The sequence below is a fragment of the Microcebus murinus genome, chromosome 7 (genome assembly GCF_040939455.1).
Source record: "Microcebus murinus isolate Inina chromosome 7, M.murinus_Inina_mat1.0, whole genome shotgun sequence".
Classification (NCBI taxonomy): domain Eukaryota; kingdom Metazoa; phylum Chordata; class Mammalia; order Primates; family Cheirogaleidae; genus Microcebus; species Microcebus murinus.
The window spans coordinates 11,723,336-11,742,809 of NC_134110.1; the positions used below are offsets into that span (position 1 = coordinate 11,723,336).

The window sequence follows — 19,474 nt, forward strand, 5'->3', positions numbered from 1 at the left end:
GCAAGAAAGCATTTTTTGGGTATGCTGCTGAAGGCATGGGTATTCTACTGCATTTGTCCATATTTCAGTTGGATCTTTCTTCATATCAAACAACGACTTTAAAATGTCTTCTACTGGGAACTCAATCAATTCCATCTATACTTCTTTAGGTGCCTTGGGGATGTCAACTAGGTGAGGCTAAAATGCTAATTTAAGTGTGACATTATCATGATTCTCAAAGTCAGTGAACCTTTCATTGTATTCTCCAGTTAATAGGTCTATAACAGCTGTGTATGCTTCAAATGATTCACGTACATCATCCTGCTCATCAGTGACCTTTGCTAACTAGGGAAACTGTTCATCCAAAATTTCCTTTTGAAGAAGTGTTTTGAAAAAAGATAGTTTTGGTTTTCCTTGAAATGCTTGGATTTTTTGCTACATATCATATATAGATTTAGTTTACCTGGCAAAGAAATATTCAAGTCATTTTGATTTGACATGTCACACAGAAATGCTGCATTCCTATGGAAATCTTCTTTCAATAATTTACATTGCTGCTACTATTCCTCATAAAATTTAATAGAGATAAAATTTTGGCTAACACCTGTCCTTGCGATAGCGAATGCACTTTAGAATGATAGGGCAAATCCACACTGAAAGCCTCATCGTCCAAAGTTAGCATATTACAACACTGTGACAAGGCCATGTTGCATTTGCTCGAATATAGCTAACAATACTTGTAACTTGTTGCAAAGTGTCACTTAAAATAGTAGCTTTAGCAAAGAGATTTTGCTGGATGCAAGATAAAATGAAAAGAAATGAGAGCATCTGGATGTGTTACTACAATACTTTTTTAAATCTGTGCAATAAACCCTTCATGTTTTCCTGTCATGGAAGGTGCACCATCTGTACATACACTCATCAAATGTATCAAATTCAGTCCAACTTCACGACATTTATCTTGAAAGTTGTTGAAGATATCTATTCCCTGTGTTCTGTTTGTAAGAGTGCCCAAAGCGAGTAATGCCTCCTAAAAAAAGAACATCTATTATGGCCCAAATGAAGTATAAACCTGCTCCAAGTCAGTAGTATCAATTGAATCACACAGAATGGTTGGATAATGTATATTTTCCTTTTGAAGTATTGCATGAAGTTCTGTTAAGTTGAAGGCTAAATCATGCTGCCAGTCAGCTGCCTTGAAAGAGGCAGTTGTTTGTACTTTGAAACATTATTGGGGTCTAAGTATCCTACAACTTCAACAATGCATTCACTCACAATTTCTACATCACTGAATGGCTTTCCTTTTTCCTGAGTCTATAAGCTACTTTATAAGTTGCTTCAGTGGCATTATTTTAAGCAGGTCTTATTGCTGCTTGAAATAATTGACTTTGCTTTTGCTTTTCATCTTTTAATTTCTTCAATACAACCTTTCATGCCTCTTCCTCTAATTTAAGATATTTGTGGTCCTTATGAGTGTTATATGCTGATGAACATTGAATTTCTTTGATATTGATATTGCAGTACCACAAAGCAAGCAAATCATCTTATCTTTAGCAGAAACAAGGTAATATTGCAGTTCCTAATCATCATTAAAAAATCTGTTTTCTTCCTTCAGCATTATTTTGGTCTTCTTTGACAAGATAGGGTGTTAAGCAGACAGAATTAAAAAATACTGTTAAGCTGTGTAACTCTTCACAAATTCTACTTCAAACAGAAACATGGTGCACTGTTGTCAAAAGCTGGTAACAGACCGGCGTACTCCATCCCCATAAACTCTCGCCAACCAGCCTCATGCAGTAGTGGCACCAGTCAGGCAGGGGAAGTTAGAACTAAATCATGATCTTAGCAGCTGCCAATTTAGCCCTTATGGCTTACTAATGTTCTAATTGTGCCAGTCAATCTGGGAGGATTATTTCATGGAAATATTTTATTCTTTGATGTTTTAAATATGTTCATTTAAAAATAAAAATATAAAAGAAGAACAAAAAAATGTATTAGACATAAAAGGATTTGTTCTGTAAAGTTTGGATTCAGTCAGAAGGCAACACTTAATGACCTAGAAGGCCTCATGTGGCCTTAAGGCTGCAAGTTCCCCACCCCAGGTCCAGAGATATTAGACCTGGTGCTGATGGGGAAATTGACAGGTGTGAGAACTGCGGATTTGAGGAACTAACTATAGGGCTTCTGTTCCTCCCAGCTAGGGCACTGTGAGGCTCCAAGCTTCTTGTGCTCAAGGCTCATTTCTGCCCAGTTGCAGCCTTTCTTGATGTCACTGCAGTGGGCCAGAGAGCCCATGCTTGTTTGCAACTCCCCATGATCTCTCTTGGGTGCTGAAAAATTGCCCTCCTAGTCTGGAACTAGGCTTGTATTTCTTCCTACAGCTCCATCTGAGAGAGTGAATGTATGTGTTGGAAGACAGCCTGCCACCCAGCAGGATCTCTGACTTGTGCCTGGGACCTGCCTGATGGTTGCTGTGGATGGAAAGAACCCATGTCATCAGTGCCCCTGGTCCCCACCTCCACCCACAGGGCTCATGTTATCTGAGCAGACTCTGCAGGCCTGCTTTCTGTCTCCATAATGGCCAATAGCTTGGAGTTACCCAGCCTTCTTTGGAGGGCAAAATCTTATATTTTTTTACAAAAGAAGTCAGCCCTACCTGATGTACCAAACAGGAACATCCTCAAATTGCTGGGAGGCCATTTGCTTGTGTCTCTTCCACTCTGCCTGTCAATGAAGGCAGCTGCCCTCACAGTCAGCTCAGAAATCTCGTAAGTCCTGGAGCTCTTCTGGACTCCTCATTCATACATGTAAAACCTGGTACAACCGAGAAGTCTGCTCTACCCCACACTCACTATTCCATGATGCAAGTTTCGCTGCCTTGTGTTATCATTTCCTGGGTATGGGAGCTATATTTAAATTAGGAAACATAGATGCCTCCCATTCTGAGGTCACTTGTTCAGAATTTGCATTTCCTACTTTGGGGTTGGTGATTGTACAGTTGCTAGACCCATGGAGGTACAGTTGGAGGAAAGTCTTTCAAATCACATTTTCAGATGTTTCCTATGACATACTTAGTCCTCTGCATCCTGACCTGCCCATTTCCCCTTGGAGGGTAGAGGCCTCACAGGCCCACTTGAGAGGGACCTGGCAGAACGGTCCTGCTGTTCCACTTCCTGCACTAGAAACAAACCTGTTATAGTTGCACCCTAAGCCCGTGGATGGACTAGGGATGCCTGAGTGGCCCACCAGGTAAGTGCAATCACTCTAATCCACACTCTGGTTGGTGACTTAGGTGGCAGAGGCTACAGCCAGATTGATACCACTAAGGCCACTTCTTCTGAGTATGCAAAAATCAGATATCCAAAGGGAAAGACCTGATAGACTGTAGCAGTCCACAACGCTTTAGGCAGCAGGGACTGGTTTCACCTCGTGCTGTGCACACCCCCGCACACCTGACTCCTGGTTCCTAATTTCATGGAAGACAATTTTTCCATGGACCAAGGTGGGACAGTGGAGGTCTTTGGCCCTGTCTCTAACAGGCCAAGGGGTACAGGTCTGTGGACCCAGGGTTGGGGACTGCAGTGATAGAGGATATCTTCATGGGTTGATATTCATTTACTTTTTAAAAACACACCTTTTTCCCCCCAGAAGCTATGTGGCAGTGGTGATCTGAATGCTTCTATGACATCTCAACATTTTGAAGAACAATCAGTGAGTGACATTCCTTAAAAATAAATACTAAAGTAAATATTGTAAACATTGTAAATATTTCTCATCGATATTTGGGTATGTATTCTTTTTGCCTCTTTTATTTCTAAAGACTGCTGAACTATATCTGCGTACAAGAACAGGCCTTGCAAATTGTAGCTGGATGATATTAATTCAGTGTCTATTGATTTGTCAGACTGGGATGGATTCTTCTAAAAATATAGAGCAGCTATGAAATCAAGTGAGATAGTGAAGGAGATAAAACCATTTTGAAGTGCTTTGAAACTTTCAAAAGAAGGCTGTCAAGGGTGGCTTAGCCGCAGGATCAATTAATTGAATGCCCAATAAGTGAACGATAAATGATTTTATCTGTCCTCTAACTTTGAGGACAGTAAAAAGTTTGAACTGGCTCGAAACTTTAATTGGACTAATGTAATAAATATTTGAAAATAGACTTGCATTTGACATTATGGCCCACGGGAGTCAATGCATATCTGTGGATAGAAGTGGCTGAGCCAGGAGATGGGAGACACTGAGGACAAGAGTAGGAGACGCGGAATGAGAGAGCAATGTGGGAAAGTTGAGAGAGCAACGTGGGAAAGCCAGGAGAGTGCTGGGCAGAGGCAGCATTCCATGGGGACTCAGGCGAGGAGCATGTGCTTGGATGGACATGCAGGCTCAGGAGGGGTCTACAGAGTGTCGAGATCTCAAATGTGATCGCACGTGGAGGAGGGAGGTCTCCCAAAGTTGGCGGGGCTTGGTGGGAAGGGTGGACAAGCAGAGAGAGGCAGTTTACATCTGAGCTTAGAAAGCTGCACGTTGTCCTGCTATTTCCTCTCTCAGGGTTCTACCATAAGTTTAAGTTTTATAGTAAGAAATCTTGCAGTTTAATGAGGGTGTTTCGGAGGTTGGAGTATTGCTTATCTAATTCTTGGAAGGACATACTCTGGTTTCTCTTGAGATCATATAATTCTTAGACGGTTAATTGTGCAAAGATATAATCACAATTGCTTCCAAATTCTGATAAAATCTCACTGGGGAGAAATATAAAGGACTTGTTAATATAGCATCATAAAAACATCTAAATGAGTGGGAATTGGAGATGACAGGTGACCCTCATAGTGACCTTTCTTTTTTCCCTCTTAATTTAAGAAATGTCTCTGAACTTTCTCTCGCATGGGCCCAAGACCCACTGACTTAACTGCCTTCTCCATCTGTGCAGACTCTTGGGGAAGCCGGCGATGCCTTGAGTCACCTGCCCAGCTCTTTCGCCTACCTCCTCACCATACACCTGAAGGAAGGCCGGAACCTGGTAGTCCGAGATCGCTGCGGTAAGACCTGGATCTGTAGCCTGAGAACTCCTTCCTCTCTCTTGTGTCAATGCTATCAGTCAACCTTTTCTATCACAGCATGGTTTAGGCCAGACCAGAGCTCAAATCTAAGCCTTTCCTGGTATGGGACATTTGCATTAAATTATTTAAACACATTGAACCTCACTATCCTTTTTTATTAAGTTAACAATAGTAATAATCACATCAAGTTGTTTTAGAATGAAATGAGGTAATGCTGGTAGCTATATGTCTGGCACACACAGCAGCTGCTCAAGAAAAGGTTCCCTGGATCCTACTTCTCTAATTATCCACGAGAAAGATGTGAATGCATCCTTAGGATAAGGTCATCAGATATCCATATTGATGGAAATTATTCTTTCAACCAGCTCCCTTCAGCTTTGAAATTCTACTGGACTCCATCTAATAGCTAGTATTTGTTTGTGTTTGCTTTATTTACCTTTTACACATGTCTCTATACCTTTCCATAACTATATACCAATATATATTTTTAAATTAAGATGATTGTAAACTATTCATATTATTCTTCAATAAGCTTTTTTTTCTTACTTTATAAGTCTTCAAGATTGACTGTTTTTCCATATTAATATATCTCCTATCATTTACATATTGCTAATACTCCATAGTATAATGTTGTATATACCTGTTCCTCTACTGATGATAGCTTTTTATTTCCTACTTTCTCAGCAGTATCAATAAAGCTGTAATGAACATATTGCATATGCCTCTGTGCACAGATAAGGCTATACCTTACCTAAAATAGCACATGTTTAAGAGTGGATGGGGTGTCCAACCACCACATGGACTCAAATCTTGGCTTCTATGTTCATTGCTATTTGATTTAAGAACATTCCTTGATGCCTTAATGCCTTGGCATCCTCATCTGTAAAACAAGGAAGGTGATGTTAACCTATCTTAGGTACTATTAGAAGGATGGTAGGCATTAACTTATATAAAGTGTCTGGTTTTCAGTTGAGTTTTTTCTTCTAAATTTTTATAATTCTTTATAATTTTCAGCATTGATGATTTTTCAAATATATATTGAAAATATTTTTCTTCCAGTCTGTCACTTATCTTTAATTTTATGGCCTCCTTTATCCTTCAGAGGTTTTTTCATTTTGCTATAGGCAGATATATGTGTTTTATTCTTTACGATCTTTTTAAATGTATTTGGTTAATAGTTGGGGGCCTTTTTAGTCTAAAGAGTTCTTTGTGTCTTGCTTCAGGTCTTGACCAGTTTCTCTTGTTGCTTCCTCTCAACTCTGCTTTAGAACATCTTTTCAATGAAGGAAGGGCCTTTTGACTTTTTGTTGTCATCTCTGTCTCTTACCTTTTCTTTCTCATTTTTCCCTTGATTTTTCTTTCAGGAAGAATTCCTTGGCTTGATCTTCTATCTTGCTCATTTTCTTGTCAGTTGTTAACATTGTGCTGTTCTGTTTATCTATTGTGTTGTCATTTTTAAATTTTTATAGTAGTCTGTCTTTGTTTTAGGAATGAGATGATGCCATCTCTTTTTGAGAATACTAAGTATATGTTTAAAACCTCCTGTCTGGTACTCTCTGTCTTGGATATAAGTGTATTATATTCCCTGCCTCTCCTTTTGCATGTTTGGCTCTCTGGAGAGGTGTGTCCATCTTTCTGTTTATGTGTTTCTGTTTGTGCATGCTGTTTGTGCTTACTGTGTCCTGCCCTCAGTGGTGGCGAGGAGGGCTGGGACATGCAGCTGGACAAGGTGAGCCAGTAGTTCAGGCTGGGTTCTTCCCATTTCTCCTGGTTATCACCTGCCACTTAGAGCCTTCCTTTCGGGAATGTGCCTGTGTGCACTGTTCCTGTTTGTCCTCAAGTGCCTTTGCTGGCCCTTGCTCAGCCTCCAGGGATAGGACAGTGCTGGCCCTTCCGGCTTCCTGTGTGAGCTGCACCAGCCAGTCGCCCTGACAGTTGCTTCCTGTATCTGCTGCCTCCAAACTTGAGCATTGCTGGCTCACCTGCCACATACCCTCCTATCCTCCTATGCCACCTCTGCCCCAGAAACTTTTGCTGTGACTCTCTACTGCTCATGTTTTGGGTTTTGGATTCTCCTACTAATTTTATCTCAACTGACTTTCATTTTCAGGACTATATTAAATATGTCCTTTTGTTCCCCCTTAAGTATAATCTCAATCTCTCTCTCGCTCTGTCTCCCTCCTTCCCTCTCTCCCCTCCCTCCTTTTCCTTCCCTTCCCAATCCCCCATCATTCTCTCTTTCTCCACCCTGCCCCTCTCTCATGTATTCTCTCAGAAATAGCATTTTAAAATTGTGAAAAAACTTCATTTTCTGCTTGTTCATAAATAGTTTTTTAATCAAATCATAGTTTCTTATATATCAGTTGTGCCTTTCTTGTTTCTATCATTGTTGTAAACACATCCGTTTTAGTGGCTACATCTCTTATGTTATTTTTAATGACTTAGGGCAGATAGCATCTCATGGCTGAAATAACACCTCAGGGACACGATCATACACCAGTGTGATGTCACCGCTCGCAAATACCCTATTTCTCCAAACCCGCACAATATGCAGTGGGTGCTTCTGTCAAATAATGATCATTATCCAGTTCATTTTATGACAGCCTATCTGGAGATTAGAAATGTTCTAGAGAGAGTGTGTATAACTTTATTAAGGAAGAAAGTGTTCTTCAAATACATGTCTTGTTTTAAATTTTCCCAGTTATTTGTAACTTTGGTTATATCCATAGGCCCTGGACCTCTTCTATCTGCCAGCTACTCCTTTTCCAGTTTTTCCCATCTTTTCTGGGAAAACATCACTTACAGTCTTTATTGGCATGAGTTATCAGGCTACACTACTGTTGGTGTATCATGCTGATACAGTCACAGCAGAATCCTAGCAGATGGTCAGCAAGCTTATAGATGATGCAGCCATTGCACACATTGGAACGTTCACGACACAATAGGGTTCACTTGCACTTGCTCCATATCCTGCTGTTTCAAGACCAAAGGAAGACCATAGTCTGTGCTCTCATCCCAGCTATTGTCATCTTTATCTGCGTAGTTTCCTCAGAGTTAAAACATCACGTGGGAATTTGGCTTTTATCTTGTGTATAACTAATATAACTCAAGTATAAATACCTAATAAGTCCAGGTCATAAACCATGCTGGACCAGCCCCAGTTTCTTTTGAAACCAGTAGTGACTGTCCTTGACGGTTTTCCTTTATTGGCAAGATTAATCATTATCTATTAAGAAAATACCCTACCCCCAACAAGTCCTTGTTTCTATAATACTGTGTGGGATAAGGTAGTGTGCCTTCCTGTGCTGTGACTGTGTTAATTTCTGCTTTAGTGTCTCAGGCATTACATTAGTGACCAGGGTATGTTCAAGAGACTACTCCAGATGAGGCAGCATTTGAGCATCCACTATGGATTTAAGCAGGGGTCCTACAGGAGAATGACTACAGCATTTATTGTATATTTCAAGATAAGTAGAAGATTTGGAATGTTCCTAACACAAAGAAATGATAAATGTTTGAGGTAATGGATATTCCAATTACCCTGGTTTGATCATTACACATTATCCGTATGTATCACAATTATTGTATATTAATAAAAATATTTATGTAGCATAGTGCCCTGTATGTAGAAAAGTCAATAAATGATGAGACATTATAGATATTAGTTATAATAACTAATGCCTATGTTTCTGACTCCCAGTGCAGAGCTGATTTCTATGTTTGATGTTGGTTGCCTCATCAGTGAACTGGGGCACTTGGTCCTTAACTTGTGTCAATTTGTCAATATCCCTGTGCCCTCTCTCTGTGCTCTGTCTTCAGCATAGGAGTTTGTTTATATCACTGACCTTTAAACAATGCAAGGGGTTAGGGGCACCAACTCCTTGCATGGTCAGAAATCCACATGTAACTTTTGAATGCCCCAAAACTTAACTATTAATAGCCTATTATTGATCAGAAGTCTTACTGGTAACATTGACAGTCAATCAACACATATTTTGTATGTTTATGTATTATGCACTGTATTGTTACACTAAAGTAAGCTAGAGAAAAGAAAATGGTATACTATTAATAAAATCATAAGGAAGAAAAAAATATACTTACTATTCATTAAGTGGAAGTGGATCATCACAAAAGTCTTCATCCTCATCATCATGTTGTGTAGGCTGAGGAGGAGGAGGAAGAGGAGGAATTGTTCTTGCTGCCTCATGGGTGGCAGAAGCAGAAGAAAATCCATGTTTGAATGGACTTACGTTGTTAAAACCCATGCTGTCCACAGGTCATCTGTATTTTATTATCCTTATGTGGAATCATGTATTTAATTTTTAAGTCAAAAATACAACTGATCAAATATTGATTTTCAGTTATGACAGAGGCTCCTTCCAACAGTCATTTGAATGTGTTGAAACCTTGATTACAGAGGAGCAGCTTTAGGATCTTTACTTTCAATTGAGTAATCTCTATTTTTGAATTTTGGGGGAGAATACTAGTTTTGATGAATCATTTTTTTGCTAAGGAAAGAGTTCAGCATTTTCCTTGGATTGTTATATAATCATTACTGTTTATGTAACTTTCTGTCTAGAACATGGATCAGTAAATTTTTTATGTACAGGGCAAGATAGTAAATGTTTTAGGCTTTAGGGGGCCCAAAGTGACAACTATTCAGCTCTTTAGACATAGTGGGTAAGCAGCCATAGACAATATGTAAACAAATGAACATAGCTGTGTTCCAATAAAACTTTATTTACAAAAACAGGCAGTGGTCTGGATGAACCAAAGGGCCAAAGTTTGGTGGTCTCTATCTAGAATATTATAGTCTGAGTTTTGGATTCTTACTCTAAAACAACTGCTTTATAAACATTATTTAAAATAAAGAAGGTATAATCTAATTAGGCAGTTATCAAGATTTGGAGCTTATGCTTTCAATGGAAGTACCTAGGAAGCATCTTTGTGGTGTGTCATGAAATAATTCAGAAAAATCTGGAAATATTGGGTAATAAAAAGTCATTTTTTAAAATATTTCACTGAGCAGTTTAGTAAAAAATTATGGTTATCTATCTCAGGAAAAGACAGTTTTGACAAACCCCAAGAAAGGGTATTAAAAAGTTCTTATAGGGTTTGTGACTGTGGATTAGAACTTTTGGTCACTTTGCCCATCAGGAAAAGGTGTGGAGAAGCCCCCCAGGTGCCAGCGGGCCCGTGTCTCTCTGTTACGATGCCATCGGCCAGGGACTGGGAAGTGCACTTCCTGAGTGAAGTGCTGTGAGTGCTTCACCTACGTCTGGCTTTGCTGGCTCAGACACAGAGCTGGTTCATTAAGTCACCTATCAAGGTGGGCTTTGGGGATTTTTCTGGATTTTTTTGTGAAGTTCGCTAAACTACAAAGTCAGTAATTTTTCATTGATAAGAATCAGGAGGGAGTTCTGGCTTCGAAACAACGGGCAAGGTTAGCAATGGTGTTCAGAAAGGAGTATTGTGTAGTTCCCAGCCAGGACACCCCAGGGTCTTTAGTTGTCAACTTGTGTATGTGTGTGCACATGTCAGCATGCATTAAAAATAAAATAAAAGCAGAAAAACGTACTGGTCATCAAAAATAACCAAGTTAGTGGGGTGACTAAGTAATAACTCCCTGTCATAATAAGCATGAGTAATCGTGGATATAAGAATAGTGTCCTGGGAGGCTGAGAAGTTTGAATGAGGTAGCTTTAGAAGTGTGACTACATTTAGCAGATTGTTCCTTGCTGGTCGTTTTCCAGTTCTTCACAAATTTCCTTTGAGTCTCTGGCATGTGGCCTTTCAGCCTTTACTAGACTAGATCCAGGATTGGGGAGCTCAGGACTAAATTAAGCAGCCCTATTTTAAATTTTATTAGTTTTCTGCTGGATGACTTTGGTTGCTATGGTGGTCTTTCTAAGAATGATACTTACTTGAGTGCCATAAATTGTCCAGGCATTCCCTTGTGCTCCTTTAGCAACCTACAGGAGAAAAAACATGGTCATTTCCCTCCATCTCTGTTCTGTCTCTCTCATTGCCTGTCTGCTCCTGTCTGACCACTCCCTCGCCCCTCCTTATCCCTCTCATCTTTTTCCTTTGTTCTTTCTACTCCCTGTTTCCTCATCCTAACTCTTTCCTTTTATTCCCTTGCAGTCCACACTTCTCTCTCATTTTTCTCCTGGGAGGTTATAAAAGACATATTGTTTTTGATCCAATAAGCCTATGCCTATTTTAAGTTCTTGATCTGAGCCAGCATAGTGGCTCTTGGTGGTCTTAAACGCTGAGATTGGTAAAGCAGAAGGAATATGTATGACCAATCACTTTTAAGTCCAACTGCTTCACGATTTGGTTGATGCATGGAGGAAATTGCACCCTGGCTCTATTTGCTGTGGAAGGGAAAGTGGCTGAGAAGGTACTTTGGTGTCTTAGAGCTGGTGGAGCTCATGCCAGCAGACCTGTGCTCCAGGCCTGGCTTGATCATCAGTGTTGTGATGTGGGCAGGTCTCTTGTCCTGGGCAAAATTCTCAGCTCATACCCTCTTGACTCCTGCAGCATCAATACCCGGAAAACAATAGACTCTACTTCAAAATCCTGTGTTTCTGTTGATGTTAGGTGCTTGTATTAGTTTGATGCTGTCGACTGAAAGAATGCTATGTTGCTAGTGCCCTCTTGTGGCCACTTTTCAGTGTTGCAAAAGGGAAAGAAAGGTCTATTGAAGTTCCCTGTAACATTTCTGGGGCCGTGAAGATCACTCTACCTGTAGGTTGAGGGTTGATAGTCTTCTTTTTGATTTGAGTTTTAGGCCATGAAAATTCATGATCCACTCATCCCCCCCAATTTTCTTTCTTCACCTCCAGCACAGGTAGATACTTGACATTTGTTTTTAGGGCAATGACAATCTTCATCTGCGGATTACAGAAAAAATGCATTAGATAAGTCATTTTCATATTTGAAAGGGATGGTCTAGAGAAAATATTACAAGATCTCCCAATAGTGTGAAAATTCTGCCATGTCACAGATGTTTAGTACATTTGTAAAATGTCACCAAAATGTTCAAATGTAAGGGACCTCTGATTAAAGTCCTAGTTTCCTTTTACAATTATACGATTTTTATGGTTATGTGATTTTTTTTTCTTTATAAGGAAAATACACTTTTCTATTAAGACCCAGAGAGAAACATATTCCTCTTGTTGCAGCTGTAATTGAAGGACAAGTGGGTGTTTCTAGAACTCTGTGTTGTGTGCTGAGCTTCCCAACAGGTGTGCTCTGAATGGGATGTACTGAAGTATTCATTCCCTCAGCCCTCTGGGCACCTCCGTTGGGCTTGGGCCCGCCCCTCAGCACTCTCTTCCATATACGCTGCTGTGCCCCACAAATGACCATTTTCATTTGTGCCATGATGTGAAATTAGGGGGGCACTGGATAATAGCTAAGAGTCATAGAATTTGGACACAGACCACCAGAGTTTGCCTCCTAGCTCAGACATGGTCTAGGATAAGCCTGCTAGGCCTATGGTTAGGATTAACTTGGTGCGTGCGCTTGTGGGGATTTGTTGTGGGGTGATGGCACTGAAGCATTGTGCAATAAACATTAGCTAGTATAGGCTGGTGGAGGGGTGGAAAGAGGAAGTGGGTGAAATCACACCTGACAGGTACAATGCACACTATCTGGGTGGTGGGCACACTTATAACTTGGACTCACACAGTACAGAAGCAATCCATGTAACCCAAACATTTGTGTCCCCATAATATTCTGACATTTAAAAAAAGAATATTAAAATAAATAAAAAATATTAGCTATTATAGTGTCAATTGCTCTAGTCATCCTTGATAGAGTATTCTTGCTTGGGCTTAGTTTTTGCATTTCCCCTGTAGGAAAGGGGAATGACCTCATGACTTTTCTGTTAGTTTTATTTGGGGCTCATCTTGCCAGTTGCTCCATAATTTTTTGTGCCTTTTGTATATCATTTAGCTTTTTTACTCTTTTTGAGATAGATTTTGTTCCCCCCATCACTGCTGCCACCTCCAGTGTGGTGCTGATGGTTGTTAAAGGTGTTTTCTGAGGCCAGTTCCCATTTCCTGGGAGTCAGCAAAAATTAGAGAGAGGCTATCTTAACAGGCATGTCATTTGAATAAGGGCTCTATTGTGGGTTGATAGTTTTATTTTCCCCATCTTAAATTTGACCCAGAAAATTCCCCTCAGATATTATAGTGACCTACACGGAGAAGCTGGCATAGAAGAAGGCACACCACTAGGGCATGGCTTACCGGAGTTTTGAACTTGACTGTTCTGTGCGGATCTGATTTTTGAAATGTTTTGCTATCTAATGCAAAATAGGGTTTGGTTTTTAAATTATTTGATTACCTGCTGTTTTTTTATTTAATCAAACACATACTTTTCTATATTATAAAAATTTTATTTTGAGAAGAAATTAAAAGCTTAAATGATGCATCATAGTATTTAAAATAAACATTCCAAATTAGGTTTGTTTGAAATTTTTATTATTAGGAGTAATGCCACAGCAAATATTCCTATGCCTAATTTATGTGTACTACTTTTTTTTTATTACTTTGTAAGTTATTTATTCAGGTGTATTGAATATTTTCTGTTACACGATCTGAACATTTTAAGATCCTCATTACAGTATTGCCAGTTTATGCTTGAGCAAGATCTATTAATACTTTGACCCGGCAGTAGCATGGAATTGGTCCACTTTCCATTTCTCATCTATATCATATGTAGAATATAAATTTGATAAAAATATTATCTTCTTTGTGCTTTAATTCATTTTTGTATTAATGATTTTGGACACTTAAATATGTTTGGTTATAAGATACTTGCTTTTCTTTCTTTTGCATAGTCTATTCCATCCATTGCTGTTGCTCATTCCTCTGTTTTTGCTGCAAAAATCATTTTAGTTTTACTATTCTATTCTGAAAAGTGTCTTTTTTTTTTTTCACTTTTGTACCTAGAAAGGCCTTTTTTCTCTTGAGAGACATACTCATGAACTCATATTCATTCTTTTTTCTGTCTGGTTTTATATTTTCCAATTATCTGTTTCATCTGTCTCAAGTTTATTTTGGTTTCTGGCTTGGAGTAGGAACTTATTAATAGTTTTACTTTTGCCAAATTGCCATCTAACTAACTAGGACTAAATATTTCTTTTCCTGATGATTTGACTGTCACCTTTTAATTATATATGAAAATGCAATACACAGTGGGGTCTGCTTCTACAATTTCTCTTTGATTCCTGCGGATACGTTCATTTGTTCAAGTGCCAGCTCCATACCACAGTGTCATCCTATTGAAAGGTCAGTCCCTGCTATTTTGCAAAATTTGGGGTTAGCTTTCATTGGAGTACCTTCTCTGAACACCAGATGGCATGAGATCATTGGTATGCTCGTGTGGGAGCAACAAAAACATATCTGGACCCCTGCAGCAGGCAGACTGTCATTCACAATGCACACACCCACCCTGTCACACAGGAGTGCTTTTCCTTCACTCATTGAGTTTTGGTAGCTTGCTGAGGTCCCGAAGTTAGTGATTGGAGCTCAGTTTTTAAATTTGTTTCTATTTATTCCTTTGCCATCATCTGGCATGTTTGTCCTAATAGCCTTTAATGTATGCCCAGAGCTGAGCTCTTTCCTATGAAAATTGTTGTTGTTTGGTTGTGTTGAGGCTCTGTGCAAACTCATGGATGGATTAGAATGTCCTAATGCTCTATTGCTTTATAGAGTCAGTTTACCTGTTCTTTCTGCAGAATTCTATTTCAACTCCTGCAAAGTACCCTGGAGCAAAAGTAGGATGCCCTGTATCTGTTGCGTGTAAGAAATTGCCTTACACCCAACTGAAGATCATTGACTTGAATTTAATTTAACATGCCTTCTATTTGTTTGGAAGGGACCTCTCTAGATAGAGTGGGTGGTTTTATAAGTTGTCTATTTCTATACTACTATGATAGGTGCTGTGTTGCATGCCGTGTTTCAGGTATTTATTTTGTACCATTGTCTGTGAAGTTGATAAGGGGTGTTCTGCTTGTGTGCATGTTGATATGTATCTGTGTACTTCCATGTGTCTGTGATTTGCTCATGGCTCAGGTTGATTTTAGCCGCAATGTTGTGCGGTCAGTGCCATCATGCTGTCACCCCTCACATATTCACACTGTGCCAGATCTGAGGCAGGGAGCCTGGCACGTAATGGTGAAGGACGTCGTTCTCCAGACTCTCCCTGTGGAACAGATCGCCCCACATCTTAGCAACAACCGTAGGTTTGTGAGTTCTGGGAGTGCACATTTGGACCTGCGCCAGTGGGATGGCTTGTCTTTGCTGCACGCTATTTGGGAAGGCTTGAAGGTCTCCAGACTCCCATGTTGCATGCCTGGACTCTGACAATGGGAGACGAGGACGGGTCACAGGAGGCCTCTCCTCGAAGCACGTCTGCCTCCCAGCATGGCCGCCTTGGAGTCGTCAGCTCAGGGCTCCAGGCGTGAGGGCCCAAGGGCACCAGGAAGAGGCCACACCACCTTCGATGACATAGCCTTGTAAGGAACACCACACTGCATTGGTTGAAGCAGTCACCCCATTCAAGGGGATGGGGCAGACAGCCTGCTTTTTGATGAAAGAAGAATTATAGAATTTCGGGGTTATGTCGTAAAAATGCTCTAGTTATATGAAGGCTTTAGAATGAAAACAATCTGAGGCTTGGCTCTGTGTCCTCACGAACTTTCCTCACCCTTTTAAGATTTTTTTTGTTATATATATTTAAGGTATAACATGATATTTTGATATACACATATGAAATGATTACTACAGTGAAGCTAAATTAACATACCTGTTATCTCACATAGATAACTATGTGTTTTGTGCAAGGCAAGAGCACCTAAAATCTACTCAAATTCTCATTATACAACGCTATATTATTAACTGTAGTCCTCATGCTCTATATTAGTTTTCTAGATGTATTTGTCCAATGTAACTGCAACTTGGGTACCCTTTGATATCCTTCTTATTTGCTCCCTTCCCTGACCCTGGAAACCAATCTTCTACTTTCTGATTGTATGTATTTAACTTTTTTTAAGCTGCTACTTATAATAGAGACCATGCAGCATTTTTCTGTCCATGCCTGGTTTATTTCACATAGCATAATATCTTCCAGGTTCATGCATGCTGTTGAAAATGGCAAAGTCTCCTTTTATAAGGTGGAATGATATTTCTCATCCTTATAGCTGCAGTATAATTATTGTATATCTCTTACAGATTTTGTAGAATTAAAGGAGATCACACCTATTGTTGATGTTACCACTAAACTTTGGTTGTGTGCTATCTTTTCTATACAGGCTGGTATCCATTTCATTAGACTTAGATTTATGCTTAAATAATAGCTTGGGTGGGGGATATTTTTAGTATTCTTAATAGAAAGGGGAATATTAGAGTATTAATAATTATATGTGCTTTGACACTGTGGATTTCTGGAGCACTGATTGATAACCTGAACATGGATCAGGTAGGTTTCCCCCTTTATGGATTCTAAGCAGCTACATTGGTTGGCTCTCTGGCTTACTCCTTTCTTGTTTTCTTTTTATTGGTACATTCTTGCTACTGCCTTTCCTCTCCTTTTTTTCTATGTTGTCATGCCGCCTTCTAACTTTACATAGGTCCCTCATTATTAGTGTTACAGGGACAATCATACATGAGGTCTCTGAGCGGAAGTTCACACACTCTGGTGTGCTTCTGGTCAGTGGACCAAGAATAGGGGTGTTGGTATATTCTTTTAATGCCCACTTCACAAAAAGCCAATTAGTTCAATCATCCATTCACCAAATACCCAATATACTGAAATTACTGGATTCATCAATATGTTGACAATGTTTTTCTTTCCTCTCTTTATAAAGTTATAGTTATTTGTATTTATAAATCTGTTTGGAATGAGGACTTTCACAAACAGATTTCGAAGGTGTCTGGGTGATATTAGTTGATTGATTATGAAGATTAAACCAAAGCACCATTTTAAGCAATATTTAATTTGTGTGAGGCCAAAAAAAGAAAATGATAGAAAAGAATGAACATGTCACAGCCTAGGCTGCAGAGCCCAGAAAGGGAAGACTAAGGACAGAAAAGAGAGATATAAGAGAAGACAGGTGGGGAGGGGAGTCAGAGGGTGGGGTGGGGTGGGGTTGGAGGGAGTTTAGGGAGTCCATGGTGCAGGGGGAGAGTATGACTGTCCCAGGAATACCTCATTCCCCAATTCCCTAGGGCTTCCTTATATCCCATTATTTATTCCGTATAAGTCACTATCAACTTTGTAAATAGTTAAGGTAAACAAGTTTTGGTAAAATTGATCATTTCAAACCATTGATTCTACTGTCAGTTGGTCATTGGACATTCTTTCAGCTAATTGGACTTTGGTAAGCTGCCTGGAGCCGTTCCATCCCAGGGTTTGCCCACAGGCAGGCAGGCCTTGTCCACGGTGCCAGTAGGATTTTACACACGGTGGGATTTTGCACACAGTGGGTCCATGTAGAGGAGGGAAGGCAGTCATACTTGGGACAGAAGTTCAATCAGGGTGTACTAACTGGCAAAATACAGATGGCAAGGCCAATAGAAGATTGGGAAACAATCTTGCTCTGTGGTTGGTAACAACAGCAGCAACAACAACAGAACCAGCTTCTAGAAACATGCAGCCCCCACCTGCAGAAGAAAGGTGGGCCAGGACTTACCTGGGGGTGTGCATGTTCCCTTCATTTAAGTTTAGTGCATAAAACCTGGCTTGGAATTCTGCTAGCCTTGAATCTACCACTGTATTAGGTAATAGAGATTTTTTTCTGCATGGGAAAAGTTCCTTCTTTCTCAAGTGACTGAGAAAAAGTGCCTTTTAAATTTCCACAAGGTCCTTGCTGTTTCTGGAGAGGTCAGTTGAGAGTGCAGCGATCAGATGCTACTTGATCTGCACATCTCAGCCTGACTGCTAGAGGGCAGCAGCAGCACCTGTTCAAAACTCAGCACAAGCTTGCACGAGCTTTTTTTTTTTTTTTTTTTTTTTTTTTTTTTTTTTTGCCTTCTGGACATCTTTTATTTAGCCAGCATCAAAGAAAGAACTTATGGATCCCATATAAATGTAGCTCAGGTTTAGTTCTTTTTCTGGCAAGGAGAAAAGACTCTAAATATATGTATATATTCAGAAGACTCTGAATGTCTGTGTATAAATAGAATGGTCACTTATTACTCTTACCCTAGAGGATAAGAAAAAAGTCAAATTTATACTTTCAAAGTACCACTTATGCAGTCTGAGTTCATATGTGTAGCTCAGTTTCCTTGAAAACCTGGGGAATAATTGTTGACTTGAATCTAAACTTTTAAGGTCTCCTTAAGAAAGTTACAATAAAATGTAAACTCAGTGTAAAAATATAGTGATAATTTCATTTTGTGAACAAACAGCTGCTTTGAGAAATACATTTAATTAGAAAACTTCTCTAACTTAAGATGACTTCTCTTTTGGAGAAACTGCATGGCTAAATTTTATAATTTGGCATGCATGCTTTGCTGAGAGCAAATAAGTAGGCTTTTCCTACAAATAATGCTTTTGTATGTGACACAGTAAATTTTTAGTTCAGATTAAGACTGCTAGTTTTCTTTGGTACAAATTTATGGAGTACATTTGCAATTTTGTTACATGCATAGATTGCAAGGTGGTCAAGTTAGGGCAACTAGAGTATCTGTCACCTGAATAATATACATTATTAGGCTATTTCTTATCAGCTATCTTGCTCCAGGCCCCCTCACTCTTCCAAGTCTCCATTGTTTATCATTCTCCATTCTAAGTCCATGTGTACATAGGAATTATAGTTTTGAAAAAATACATTGCATAGTAAATTTTTGTGTATATATATGCACAAACATACACATAAGTAACCATTAAACTGAATTGTAGAAATATATTTATGGGCATAGAATACTAATGTATTATTGACTGAAGAAAAGAGGTACATAATACTGTAAGAAGGCCTATTCTGTTTTGTGAGAACTTTGTGTGTACGTGTGTGTATACAAAGTATACACGTATACAAAGTCTAAGTGGATGTCAGCATACTAAGCTTTTCTAGATGGTAGTAATTTTTTAGTGCACCTTGACTTACTGCTTTTCTACCATAGCCATGAGTTATATCAAATAAAGCAAAGTGAAGTTGTTTGTAATCAGAGCTGCATTACAGATTCATTTTATTTGCATACTACAGTGGCTCTTGAGCCACTCACTGTGATATTATCTGTTTCTGTTTACCACTTCTGTTGGTACTGGCCATTTTTTTCATAGCACTCTCAAAGTGGTAACAGCTCCAAAAGATGATAAATAAAGTGCCAAGAGGAGAACAAAAATCTTCAAATTCTATGGTTCTTGGCAGCTCTTGCCTGATGATAGACCCGAGTTGTCACGTGTCCTCACCAGGCTGC

At 39.4% G+C, this 19,474-nt stretch overlaps 1 protein-coding gene across 3 annotated transcripts in view; it reads left to right on the forward strand.

Annotated features, from left to right (window-relative positions):
• Positions 1-19,474, forward strand: part of MCTP2 (multiple C2 and transmembrane domain containing 2) — a 233,004-nt gene that overhangs the window by 66,661 nt on the left and 146,869 nt on the right. For 2 of the 3 annotated variants that reach the window (XM_076004796.1, XM_076004798.1), the window contains exons 3-4: positions 3,628-3,690; positions 4,910-5,018. In XM_076004796.1, coding sequence (XP_075860911.1) covers positions 3,628-3,690; positions 4,910-5,018 — 172 coding nt within the window. The remainder of the gene's footprint in view (positions 1-3,627; positions 3,691-4,909; positions 5,019-19,474) is intronic. The other variant, XM_076004797.1, reaches the window with a different exon arrangement.